The 13,559-nt window shown below is 46.3% G+C and overlaps 1 protein-coding gene across 1 annotated transcript in view; it reads left to right on the forward strand.

The window, feature by feature from the left end:
• The first annotated feature begins 4,365 nt into the window (after positions 1–4,365).
• Positions 4,366–13,559, forward strand: part of LOC138526476 (organic solute transporter subunit alpha-like) — a 428,149-nt gene continuing 418,955 nt past the window's right edge. Inside the window, exon 1 of the mRNA XM_069637290.1 lies at positions 4,366–4,659. Within this exon, the coding sequence (XP_069493391.1) occupies positions 4,584–4,659 (76 nt within the window). The 5' untranslated portion in view covers positions 4,366–4,583. The remainder of the gene's footprint in view (positions 4,660–13,559) is intronic.

Genomic DNA, 13,559 nt, shown 5'->3' on the forward strand with positions numbered 1-13,559 from the left:
ACCAAGCTAATGAGAACCGTGGCTGCAGCCATGCAAGAGCGGGGAATTCGAATTATAATTTATTTAGACTATATTCTCGTGCTGGGACCAGACAAAGTAACACTCACCAACAATGTGTGTTGGGTCTTTAGCCTATTATCTTCGCTGGGATTTCTAGTCAACCTGGACAAGTTTCAGCTTCAACCAGTTCAGAGGCTAGAGTTCTTGGGGTTCACGATAGATAGCACAAAAGCTACTCTGGAACTCCCAGGGCACAAAGTGAGAGCAACCAAGAAAGAGCTCAGAGCAGTAATAGCAAATAAAATGATTTCGCTTCAGTGTCTAGACAGGATAGTAGGACTGCTTGCAGCCTCAATCCAGGCAATATTTCCCGTACCACTCCATTATTGAGCCCTCCAGAGACTCTAGATCAAACTCCTACAAGGAGGGGTAGGTTATCACCAGTTAGTGACCCTAGACTATGAGGCTATGAGGCAATCACAGAACTGCATTGGTGACGGCAGAATATGGAGGCCTGGAACGGTTTCGCGATTTTTGGCAACATGCCAGACTTAGTAATACAGTCTGACGCAAGCAGAGCAGGCTGGGGAGCGAGATGCGATCAAGCGGAGACGGGAGGGAAATGGTCGGAAGAAGAATTGAAACTTCTCGAACTCCTAACAGGTTTGTTCGCAGTACGAGTTTTCACCAAAGACAAAGTTAGATGTTGCGTCTTACTTAAGATGGACACATCTCAGCCGTACGCTACATAAACAAGCTAGGAGGAACCAGATCCAGGATGCTGGCAGAGCTAGCAAAGGATTTCTGACACTATTGTCTCCAACATCAGATCGCGGTAGCAGCAGAGTACCTTCCAGGAGCACAAAACACTGTAGCAGACTGGAATTCATCATATCTTGTAGACTCCAGCGATTGGAAGCTACATCCTCAAGTGTTCAGGCAATTACAGGAAACTTGAGGCCCCCTAAACACAGATCTATTTGCATCCAGACTGAACACGCAGACGTACAAGTACTTCAGCTGGAGGATAGACCCGGGGGCAGCAGGTACGGATGCATTCCTACACCTGTGGAAAGGAGCAGTGCATTATGCTTTCCTGCCGTTCATCATGCTCACAAGGGCCCTAGCGAAAGCCTGCAGAGAGGAAGCAGAGCTTGTGATGATTGTGCCATTTTGGAAGTCTCGGGCATGGTTTCCAGTAGCGATGGAACTTTCTTTGGATTTTCCGAGGATAGTTCTGCATCGGCTGGACCTTCTTCTCAGCCCGACCGGCCAGCGTCACCCATTGATAGAAGCAGGTAAGCTACACTTGATCGCCTGCAAGGTTTCAGGAAGAGATGAGAATTGCCAGGCATTTCGCAACTCGCTGCAGACTGTATCAGAGACTCCCGGGTGCCTTGCACCATTAGAAGCTATGGCACTGCATGGGACTGCTGGTCCCAATGGTGCATGGAACAAAGTTTGGATCACGTTTCAGCCCCTGTAGTGCATGTTCTCAACTATTTAGCTAGTAGGATTCAGGACGGCTGCACCTACAGAACACTAGGGGCCTCATTACGACCCTGGCGGTAAGGGGTTAACGCCAGCGTTAGCTGCGCCGACCCCTTACCGCCAATTCCGAGTTCCCCTAGCGCCATGGAGGTTTTAACACCCGATTTTAGCGGGTGTTAAAATCCATGGCGCTAAGGGACCATGGAGTTAATTACGCCACCGTAATTTACGGTGGCGTAATTAACGCCTTCCCCACTCCCATTATGCCCTATGGGGCAAAAATGGGAAGGGGGAAGGGTAAATGGGGATTGGGGACTTACCGCCCCGCCAAGGTCGGAATGGGGCGGTAAGTCCGCCAACCACCATGGTGTAAACGTAGTTTACACCATGATGGTAAAGTCACGGCCCAGGCGGTAACTTACCGCCTGGGTCGTAATGAGGCCCAAGGGGTCTATAGATCAGCGTTATCAGCAGGACAGGACAAAGTGGTAGGAGGTCCGGTAGGAGAACACCCAGCGGTCATACGACCTCTAAAAGGAATAAAGTTGAAGAGACGCCAGAGCCCAAATATTCAGCCTTATGGGACGTCAGGGACATCTTTCGCCACTTTCTCAGACGGCCAGAGAACGACAGCCTTTCCCGCTCTCAGCTCTCAGGGAAGCTAGCGATGCTGCTGTGTTTAGCAGCTTGCCGAAGGGTATCGTACATCAAGGCCCTAGAAGTAGATAAGAAAATATTTTACCCAGAGGGTGTGGCTTTTAACATAGCGAAGAGAACAAAGAGCGATTCCAGAATCATTTCCTACCCTTACTTCACGGAGAATTAGAAATTATGCATAGCACAATGCATTAAAGATTATGAAACAGAGACAGCTCATCTTAGCCCGCAAGGTGTAACACAACTGCTTATTGCGCGCTGAAAGCCCCATCATGCCGTAGCCTCAGCGACGATTGCTAGGTGGGTGAGAGAATTGATGCAGTGGGCTGGGATAGACCCGTCTTTATTTGGTGCGCATTCTGTTAGAGGTACAATGGCTTCTAGAGCTTTCGCAGCAGGTGTTTCCTTACAGGACATAATGAAATCAGCACATTGGTCTTCAGAATCTACATTTAAGATGTTTTACTTCAAACCTGTATCAGATATGACTAATAGGGTGGTAGCAAACTTTGAACAAACATAATGCTCGCCTTCTGTCTTGACATAGAATGAAGATTGGCCATGCTTACAGTGCAGGCCAGTCTTGATTCTATTAAAGACATGGAGGCGAGCATTATATCCCACCCAGAATGGCAAAGTCTTGAGTGTTAAATTACTGTATATTGTACAAGGACTTTGGCGCATTCCCGCCCTCATGGTGTTCGTGTCATTTCTCGTAGGCAATGAGCAGAAACCATCTTGAGAGAGACTGAAGGACCACAAGCTTGGATCATGACAAGGCGAGTTGTCCCGTTGGACCAGTGGAGCCGGAGTGTCAAGTGATCCGTTGGACGTCCATGGCGTGTGAATAAGTTGTTTCAATAAGTTGGACGTTATTCATGGAATTCTGTTATAGACAAAGAAAGAGGAAATGAGCTGGAGCTGGAGGATCTTATACCCTGGGTAAGCACCTGATAGGTGGAGGAGAGGAGCTTCAGAACTACCAGAGGCTAGGAGCCTCATGGGACTAGTAGTACCAAAAGGAGAGTGTCCTTGAACTTAACTTTTAAACATTGCATTTACCATTGCTCTCATAGTTCTTGAAGACAACAGGAAATAGCAAGTTTAAATGTTTGTTATTTGAAGTGCTGATGTGGCAGCAACAAATAAAGTAAAGCATAATGCTTGCCTCTGTGTCTTTAATAGAATCAAGACTGGCCTGTGCTGTAAGCATGGACAATCTTCATTTTTGGCTACTTTTTCAGCTATATATTTTGACTCCTTTTTGCTTGGCGACTTTTTCACTGCACAGGTATTTTTACCACGACGTTGTAACTGACTGTACTTTTGTTGGCAACATTTTCACTGTACACCATACATTCTGCACCCAAATTGTGTTAATGCGTGAACGCAGGAATTCGGTGCACATACCGCAAAATCTATGCTACTGCATGCAGTATTATCATATACACACAGTAAATAGTAGTGCTGAAAAAAGTATGCTTCTGAGCAATTGCAGTTTCCCTGAATTGGACTAGTCTCGCACCCATGAGAGTAAAGGGTGCCTGGAGTCAACCAATCACAGGGGCAGATGCATACATTAGGCATGCAGAGCGTCAGAGACGTCTGTATCTAGGCGACGAAGAAAAGATGAGAATTCTACTGATTAAGAACCGTAGGACAGCAGCAGAAAGAGGAACAGAACACCTGGCAGCATGGCACTATACAAGGTACACAAAAGACCATACACATTCAACCCAGCCCTGCATGGCTACAAAACACATATAGATGTATGATGATTAATATGTATAATCCGGATTATGCAAAACTATCATCTTTAGTCATGCCAAAAAAGCCCCATTGTATTATATTGTGAGAAAGAAAGCAAAGACAGACAGAAACTTGCCTAAACAGAATAGAAAGGCATATACATTTGAAATCTGGCTCTCACAGCTGGCATTGCTTAGTAATATCTGCAGCCCGCCACGGTTGCAGCTGAAATCAGTGCAGACAGGCACTGTACCCTTTGAGCCCTCTGTTGCCCAATACCCCCCTTTGGTTGCTTGAAGTGTAACTTAGTCACAGTGCACACAACTTGAGCTTCCTTTAAGATCGCCTCGGATAATTGCTTTACTGCTTGGGTTTTATTATTTTCCTTGGTTGATGTTTAGCAGGCAGTTAGAAGGCGTCGCGATCTTGAACTAGGAGAGGCCTGGGCGCTTAAAGAGAGAGCCAAGTATCCACTGTGCGTACGCTTTCCGCCTGGCAACGCTTTTCTTCAAACCTCAGAGAACTCCCTTTACTGGAAGGCTCAGCGAGAAAGTGGACGGCATTGTTCCTCGGCCGTTCCCACGGGGCCCCCATTCGGCAAGGGGAAGGCGAGCAGGGAAGGCGGCGAGAGAACGAGGCTCCGGAGAAAAACCAGGAAAGGGGCATTTTAAGCAAAAGAAACGGAAATGGAGCTGATGCTGAACGACACAAACCCCGTCTGCACCAGCAGGCAGGCCCCTTATGCCCACGAGATTTTACAAAGTAAGTTCATAGGATTACGTATGACGTGTTCACATTTAGCAACCTTTGTGATGCTTCCTGAAGCTTTCGCGTCTGGAAGCACTGTAAGAAAACATGTTTCCTCTTTAACATGTGTTCTTTCTCGGCTCTCCGCGAGCCTGCATTGGCTTTAGTCGCTGCCTCACTCCTTGATGCATGTCTACACCAAACATGCATTGTTTCCCTCGAGGGGTTTGCAGGACGTTTGCTAACATTGAAAACAGAAGAAACGGAAATCATTGTGGGATTCATGGCACAATGTTATTTAAAAACTGGCAAAGTTCTCGTTGTTATTTGAACGAAGCTATTTAAATGACCTTTTACCTTTCTGTTTCACGGATGTCTCAAAAACAGTTTCTTAAGAGTAAATGTACCCACGATGCACTATTACTGTTGATCCCATGACGCCATTGCTTTGACGCTGTAAGATTGTAGGCTGTCTGTCTGACTATGCAGTGTGGCACAGTTCTGGGTTTCATGTGGGCCCTGTTTCGACACTACATAACACATGACAGTGCATGCACACTTTGCATACATGTATACAAGCATGCAATTTTCACGCTAGCAAACCTCATATAATGTTACAACATTATAGCACAGCACAACAAAAGTTAGCATGAGATAGCGGGGCCTGAAAAGAGCAAAACAAAACGGTGCAGGACAAAGCGCAGCACACCATCGCACACCTAGCATAGAACAACTTTGCATGGTATACTTGCATTACACGCTTCCTTGGCTGGCTTCCCTTTCACTCCCAAATTAAATTTAATTTCCTCTGTCTAGTCTTTAAATCTCTCCATGATCTTGCTCCCCCTTATCTCTCCTCTCTCCTCTCTTTCTACACTCCTTCCCGCTCCATTCGTTCTGCTGATCACTTCCTTCTCACCATCCCTCCTTCCCCATGTGCCTCCTCCCGTTTCTGCTCCTTTCAGTTCCTAGCCCCTCTGCACTGGAACTCATTACCTCTCTCAATCCGCTCTATACCTACCTTTTTCTCCTTCCGCACTTCCCTGAAATCTCTCCTTCTCCATTCCCCGCCCTGATACCTTCCCCACCTCTCATTCTCTCTCCTTCCCTCACATCTCCCCTATGTACCTCTCCCTACCCGCTCCCTTCCCCTCTTACCCTCCCTCATTTTCACCCTTATACCCTTTCTGTTTCCCTCCTCCTTCCCTTCCTCACCCCTTCCCTCTTCCCTCACAGATTAATTGCTCTAATTACTGCTTTATTGGTTTGATTCATGATTGTAAATTGCTCCTACTGTTATTATGGTCTATGTATTCTGTTGTTATAATGCAAAGCGCTTTGGATTAAAGCGCTATATAAACACAATAAATACAAATACACACGATGACAAGGCCCATAAACTTAGCTTTACGCCAGTGACTAGTAACGCAATAAAGCAAGCCATTGACGCATAGAACAGCCAAGCACAACAAAAACACGAGCACAGAACATTGAGTAAACTAGCCTGAGATGTAAAAATAGTTTTGCCTTCCTGAAGCGGTACAATCTCTGTGTGGAAAATGGACTGTTACCCGAGGGGTTACCGATCGCATACTGGGTCCCAGTATCTACCCGCATGCTGAAAGCATACTTTCTAGAATCACCAATGTTGATGATGAAGATAGGGGTGAAGAGAATTGGAATTGCTGAATATTGGGCTGCAAGGATATGCCATAGTGGCAAACAGCACACCTCCATGATTTTGCAAGTGAAAAAGACAACATTCTCTAGTATAAATCATAGAATCTACAAACATATCAACCCAGAAGACGGCTAAGCTTCGCTGGCACTCAGGGTGTGCCAAGGGGCTCAGCAAGGAGCCAGACAGGAAAGGCGACTCTGTTTTCAATTTGGAGGCAAAGGTGAGTGGCTCCTCAGAGGCTTCTGGGCAATGACATTTCATAACTTTGTAGTTAGAGCTTGGGGCAGATCAGAATCTAAAAACAGCTCTGCAGGGGAGGGTGACTGCCCACTCAGCCCCCTGTCCTCTAACTCGCCACTGTGTATGGATCTCAAATGTCTTGTGTTGCCCTGCGGTCCATTCGTGGCTCATGAAGGTTGTCCAACTCCAGGCCTCGAGGGCTGGATCCATGCCGGGTTTCAAGATAGCCCTCATTATTCATGAGATAAATTTGCATACAACGATTATATAGGTATGCACATTTTTCCTCATGAATATTAATGAGGGATATCCTTAAAACCAGTCAGGATTCAGGCCCTCGAGGCCCAGAGTTGGACAGTCATGGTTTTGAACGCAGGCTGCCTACAAATTAAATAAAATATACCTTCTTTCATTTAGTATATAGATATTAAATTAATCTGATTGATTGTGTTATATTTCAGGAATTGCTTCATGTGAGTTTATGGACAATTGCATTTCTTTCAAAGCAAATACATATCTGGCTTAGATTGAGTTTGGTATAAAGAGCAAACAAAATGAACCAAAAAACGGCCTAATATTCTTTTTAAAATAATAAAATCCAATCCACTCATTTTCTTTGTACTTACCCGATTCTCTTCGATGTGGTAAGGTCTTGTGAGGGAGTTAGCTTACACTGCGTAAACACCCATCCAGTGATCACTGAGTGCAGAGTAAACCCAGCACACTCACAGAGAGCACTTCACACTGCGTAACACCCATCCACTGATCACTGAGTGCAGAGTAACCCAAGCACACTCACAGAGAACACTTTACACTGCGTAACACCCATCCACTGATCACTGAGTTTAGAGCAACACCAGCACACTCACAGAGAGCACTTCACACTGCGTAAACACCCATCCAGTGATCACTGAGTGCAGAGTAAACCCGGCACACTCACAGAGAGCACTTCACACTGCGTAACACCCATCCAGTGATCACTGAGTGCAGAGTAAACCCGGCACACTCACAGAGAGCACTTTACACTGGTTAACACCCATCCACTGATCACTTAGTGCAGAGTAAGCCCTGCACACTCACAGAGAGCACGTCACACTGCATAACACCCATCCACTGATCACTGAGTGCAGAGCAACACCAGCACACTCACAGAGAGCACTTCACACTGCGTAAACACCCATCCAGTGATCACTGAGTGCAGAGTAAACCCGGCACACTCACAGAGAGCACTTCACACTGCGTAACACCCATCCAGTGATCACTGAGTGCAGAGTAAACCCGGCACACTCACAGAGAGCACTGTACACTGGTTAACACCCATCCACTGATCACTGAGTGCAGAGTAAACCCTGCACACTCACAGAGAGCACTTCACACTGCGTAACACCCATCCACTGATCACTTAGTGCAGAGTAAACCCGGCACACTCACAGAGAGCACTTCACACTGCGTAACACCCATCCAGTGATCACTTAGTGAAGAGTAAACCTGGCACACTCACAGAGAGCACTTCACACTGCGTAACACCCATCCAGTGATCACTGAGTGCAGAGTAAACCCGGCACACTCACAGACAGCACTTCACACTGCGTAACACCCATCCACTGATCACTGAGTGCAGAGCAAACCCAGCACACTCACAGAGTGCACTTCACACTACTTAACACCCATCCACTGACCCAGCTCACTCACAGAGAGCACTTCACACTGCTTAACACCCATCCACTGACCCAGCACACTCACAGAGAGCACTTCGCACTGCGTAACACCCATCCACTGATCACTTAGTGCAGAGTAAACCCAGCACACTCACAGAGTGCACTTCACACTGCTTAACAGCCATCCACTGACCCAGCTCACTCACAGAGAGCACTTCACACTGCGTAACACCCATCCACTGATCATTGAGTGCAGAGTAAACCCAGCACACTCACAGAGAGCACTTCTTTTAAAGAACTCTGAGTGATATGAGCCAAGAGAATTATGCCACGCTTTGAAAACAATGATCTTTATAAAGGCATCTGAAGTTGGTTACAGTATTACAGCTGTTAGTGCGGGAGATGTGAAACTCAAGGCCTCAAGGTCTGGACGTGAATGTTCTTGATGTGTAACAAATTGGATTATCAGTCAAGTTTCTCTTCACCGAGTTTGGGAGAGATTGTTTGCGGTGCTGTCTTTCCTCAAGGAATGCTCTATATGTCATTGTTGCCACTGTTGGCACTCCCTGCTGCGATATTACTAACACCTGGGCTCAGAGAAGACATTTGGTGGGGCCATGCCAAATCACCAATTTTAGCAAAAAATCTCTGTCACTCCGTCTAATCAGTTTCTATTCTCCTCTGTCACTCTTCCCCACTCTCACCTTCTCTCATGCCCTCAGTCCTGGATTCCCTTCATCAATTGGCTTCAAAAATAATTTGCATCAAGAGTGTTTCATGTTGTTTTAAAGCACTTCCAAAAACAATTATTGCCTTTTTCAAACTCAATGGTGTTCATTTGGAAGGTGGACATTCTCAGCTGGCCATGCCAATATTTAAAAATGTTTGTGCAGGCGGCACACAGATTTCTGCCTCACATTAAGGGATCACCACCGCGCCCCACTTGATTAGATGTAATAACTGCGTTGCCTTCTGCCACATAATGATAATCTGCATGTGAAGTAACAGCAGAGGAAGAAAGGTCGGCAGCCCGCTAGACCTAGCCCGGCCCACAAATAAGGTCCATTTTTCTCACCAAAAACAGTACTCAGTCATTCACACTTTCGTTTTCAAATCTGCTAAAACAGAGCTCTTAAATTGTTCTGTGGCAGGCTTGAGTAATACCACCTACACTTTCTTTGCATGTCAGTTTGCAGTTATTATGCAGCACATGTCGTGTTATTTCCATATTGTAAATGCAGGGTTGCAAACATGTGAAGTAATGTCAGCTTGAAAACCCTTAGTGACAGAGCACACCTGACATGGGCCAGTGGGGAACTCTGAAGAAAAGGGACTCCATTCCAAACCCACCTTCTAGTGCTGCCATCAGTCCTTTGTCACGTGTGACTTTCAGTCACCCTTGACTTTTTAGACAACATCCCTTTGCATGCTGTTGCTTTGCTTTTTCCCTGTGTAGGGAACTATACGTCCTCACAAGCAAGTACTATTGGAGGAAAGGCAAAGCCCATCTCTAAGATTCACACATGCCATTGGGCCACAATGTGGATGCCTTCTTATTGAAGCCTGCCTACATTGGTTGACAAGCAGAGAGGCATTCTCCAAACACGAGCAATGAAATTTGTAGCAGCAGATACTAAACGTTACTCCATTTCTTCTTCTGTTATTATTATTATTGTTATTATTAGGATATTTATTGAGTGCCGGCCTAGCTTTTGGGAAGCAACAGAGCGCTTTACAATCAAAGGGGCAAGAACAAGTTTAGCGAGCAGAGAAATAACGGTGTTGGGGAGGGAGAGCAATTGTCAGCAATTAATCTACAAGAAACAAGTAACCAGGAAAGGAAACAGAAGGGATCAGATCACCCAGTCTCAGGTATAGTGGGAAGTGGATGGTGTATGGATCTACATGTTAGGTGGGAGCCATTCCTTGAAGAGCAGGGTCATGAGCTCTTTCCTGAAATGTACAAGTGAGGAGGTGAGTCAGATGTTGATGTGGAGGAGGCTCCAGAGTCTTGGAACGTAGACAGAGAAGGCCTGTCTTCTGTTTTTTTCCTTCCTGCACTGGCAGAGTTCAAGTCTGCACATGTCCTTGCTTCTGTGTCACGAAGACCAGCAGATGGAAGCATTGGACACAGTGGAAACTCCGCCATTAACTGTCCATTTCAAGTCAGGTTGACAGTCTAGTCTTTTCCAGGCACGTCCTATATCACTTCCTTGGCCCCGCCCCTGGTGCGTTGCAACTCTAGGAATTTTTCTTGGTTCCGCTCTGCTCGCTCCATCTCGCTCCAGCGAAACGTTTAGTGATACTCTTTAGCATTCCTCCTGTTCTTCTAGCCAGTTTTTCCTCCTAGCGCCTTGTCCTGTCTGTTGCTGCTTTCATCTCTGTGTTTTCTTCCACGCTCCTTCTGCGAGCTTGGCTCGTCCATTCCGCTCGCTTTGAGTCCATACCGCTGTGTCTCCCTCTTTTTGGCTTCTACCTTTCCCACTTCCATCCTACCTTGGACTGCCCGGACAGTATCCCGCGATTCTTCTCCTTCGTACCCAGCTGGGCATACTTGCTGGTTTGCTGTTCCTTTTCTGTCCTTATTTCCTTTGCGTTTTGTGTAGGCAGACATTCTGTTTTTTTGGGGTTTACATTGCAGTTTGCTTCTTTGTTTTCTTTTCGCCCTTTCCTCTTGCCTTCTGGATTTTCCATGTGTCTATTTGATACGTGTTGCTCTCTCTCACTATCCTGGCTCTTGCAGGCTATTCTTTCTCTCTTGGCCACGTGTTTTTCTTTACTCCTATCCATTTACTGTCATTCCACGACGGGTGCCGTGTTAACCTACAGTCAGCCTTTCAAGGCATGGCAAACCCCCCAAAGGATTATGCCATCCGACTACTTCCTCCTGTAAGTCTATTGTGGGGAAGAATAAAGAACCACCAGTGGAGCTATTCTACATAAGACTTTTCCACATTATACACCATTCTACTTCCTATTACAAATTGGACTACAACGGCTGCCCTAATCAAGGGCGATCAGAAAAAAATGAGGTTTTTTTGTGCCTTTTGGATTTTTCCCCATTAGGGCTGCGCCGGGGGAATGCACTTTGTGTTGGTGCTGTTACACAGTCCAACAAGAGTGGCGACCTCCCATAACAGACCTTACCTCTTCAAGAAAAAAGGATCTCCTGAAGAAAAGGAAGAGGCCCAGCTCTTGACAGATTCAGAGTACGCCTCCAGTGACAGTGAAGACGAGATCCAGGTGAGAACCACAATTGTCGACATTCTGGTGGATCGGAGGCCTCTGGAGATGCTGAGTTTCTAAGTGAGGTAGGTTGGGGACTTCAGGGTGACAGCCTTGTAGATGATGCAGCAAGATTTCAAGATGATACAAGCATGCATCAGGATCCAGTGCAGTTCGATGAGGGCCGGGGTGATGTGGTCGAATTTACAGAGTACTTTGATGAGTTGTGCTGCAGCAGGCTGGACACATATCAAGGGAGCCAGAGTAGTCAATGAAAGGCCTTCCAAAAGGGCATTGCCATTATCCTTGTAGGAGAGGGCAAAGGCTTGAACAGCAGATCCGAACGTTCTATTCTGAGAAGAAGTGCTTGAATTTTCCACAGTAGAGAAAACTGGTGTCAAGCCGTTTGTGTCTTTCTTGCTATGTGCTGTCTGAAGGAGAGCTGTCTGTCAATGCCAAACTCAAGGGACTTGTCCCAGATGGCCAGCTGGGGTGTGAAGCCCTCAATGTTCATAGCAGAGAGCCAGGTCTGGTTGTTCGGGTGTTCGGTGTTGTTGGTCAGCCGTAGGTATTCAGCATTGCTGGGTTTGAGCTTCAGGTAAGCACCGGTCATCCACAACTGGATCAATGAGAGGCAGGTCTTGAGCCTGTGAATGTCTTCAATGGAGGATATCTTGAGGTAGAGCTGTGTCTCATCTGCACATTGGTGGATGTTGTGTGGAGTGTGAAGGGTTCCCAGCGGTTCCATGTAAAGATTGCCAATCACAGTGGAGAGGATGGATCCTTTTGGGACTCGGTAGGAGATGGGTAGAATTGATGATCTGGAGGAATCCATTTGTAGAAACTGGTGTCGATTAGCAAGGTACGATTTGAACCCGCTGAGGATAATCTCACTGATCCCCCTGCTGTTGATGTAGATTGTTGGTGAGTGTCTGGTGGTCTTCTTGGTCAAATGCTGCTGTGAGTTTAAGGAGAACCAGGAGGCAACGATGTCCATCATCAATGATTTTAAGTGCATCGCTGATCACCTTGATGGTAGCAATTCCTGTGCTGCATTTGGGTCTGAAGCCAGATAGGAAGGACTGAAGGAGGTTGTGGGCTTTGATGTGTTGGAGGAGTTGTGTGGCTACTGCTTTCTTCTCTGAACAGCATTTTTGCATTATTTTGGTTGTCTGTTATTATTTCACTATTTAGAGGACCTCTTCATACTGTAGTAGCTGGCATTGGATCTTTGTAGAATGTGCAGGTCATGAAGCAGAAACTGTTATGCATGAAGGCATTTGTAGATATTTGATGAACAGAGAGATCCGAGTAAACTCCAAAACAGATGTGAGCAGTTCCTCATGTACTGATTATTTATTTGGATGCAAAGGTAAAACACAGGTCTCAATGAGAGATTGGCACAAGACATGGATCAGTGTAATACCGCTCTATGGCCTCTTCTGGGTTGTACTTTAACTCACCAAAAAAGGGGTGATCCAAAAAATGACATGAGCATGAGGTAAACTGCTACTGTGCTTGGATTTCTAAAATATAATTTAAGGCAACCGCAACATGTGTTTCCTTCATCAGAGAAATACATTATTGTCCAAACAGGAGTAGAGCACTCAGATCAAATAATTCCATTGCTTGACATGCATGGTACTTTGCTAATTTAATGCTCAAATAATTTGCTAGAATAAAATTGTGTGATCATGTAAAACATGCTATTGCTGGTGTTTCTTGTGTAATGACCTCCACCTAAAATGGTAGGGCCTCATTACACGGTAGGCGGTAGGGGATTACCGGCATCGGTAAGGGCACCGGTGCCCGTAATCCCCTACCGCCCTACTACGAGGTCCCTCAGCGGGTCCCGTCCTTAACGTGTGGTCAGACCATACGTTAAGGAAGGAATCCGCGGAGGGACTTCAGAGCAAATAACGGTACCGCTAATAGCGGTACCGTTATTAGCTCTTTCCCCATTCCCATTGAGCCCTATGGGGGCTCAATGGGAATGGGGAATGGTAATTGGCATGGGGACTTACCGGGTCCTCCAGGGTCGGAATGACCTGGTAAGTCCCCATACCGCCTACCCGGACCCAGAAGGCGGTAAGGGGTAGCCATGGCACTAA

This window comes from Ambystoma mexicanum, chromosome 7p (genome assembly GCF_040938575.1).
Source record: "Ambystoma mexicanum isolate Mex_15411 chromosome 7p, UKY_AmexF1_1, whole genome shotgun sequence".
Classification (NCBI taxonomy): Eukaryota; Metazoa; Chordata; class Amphibia; order Caudata; family Ambystomatidae; genus Ambystoma; species Ambystoma mexicanum.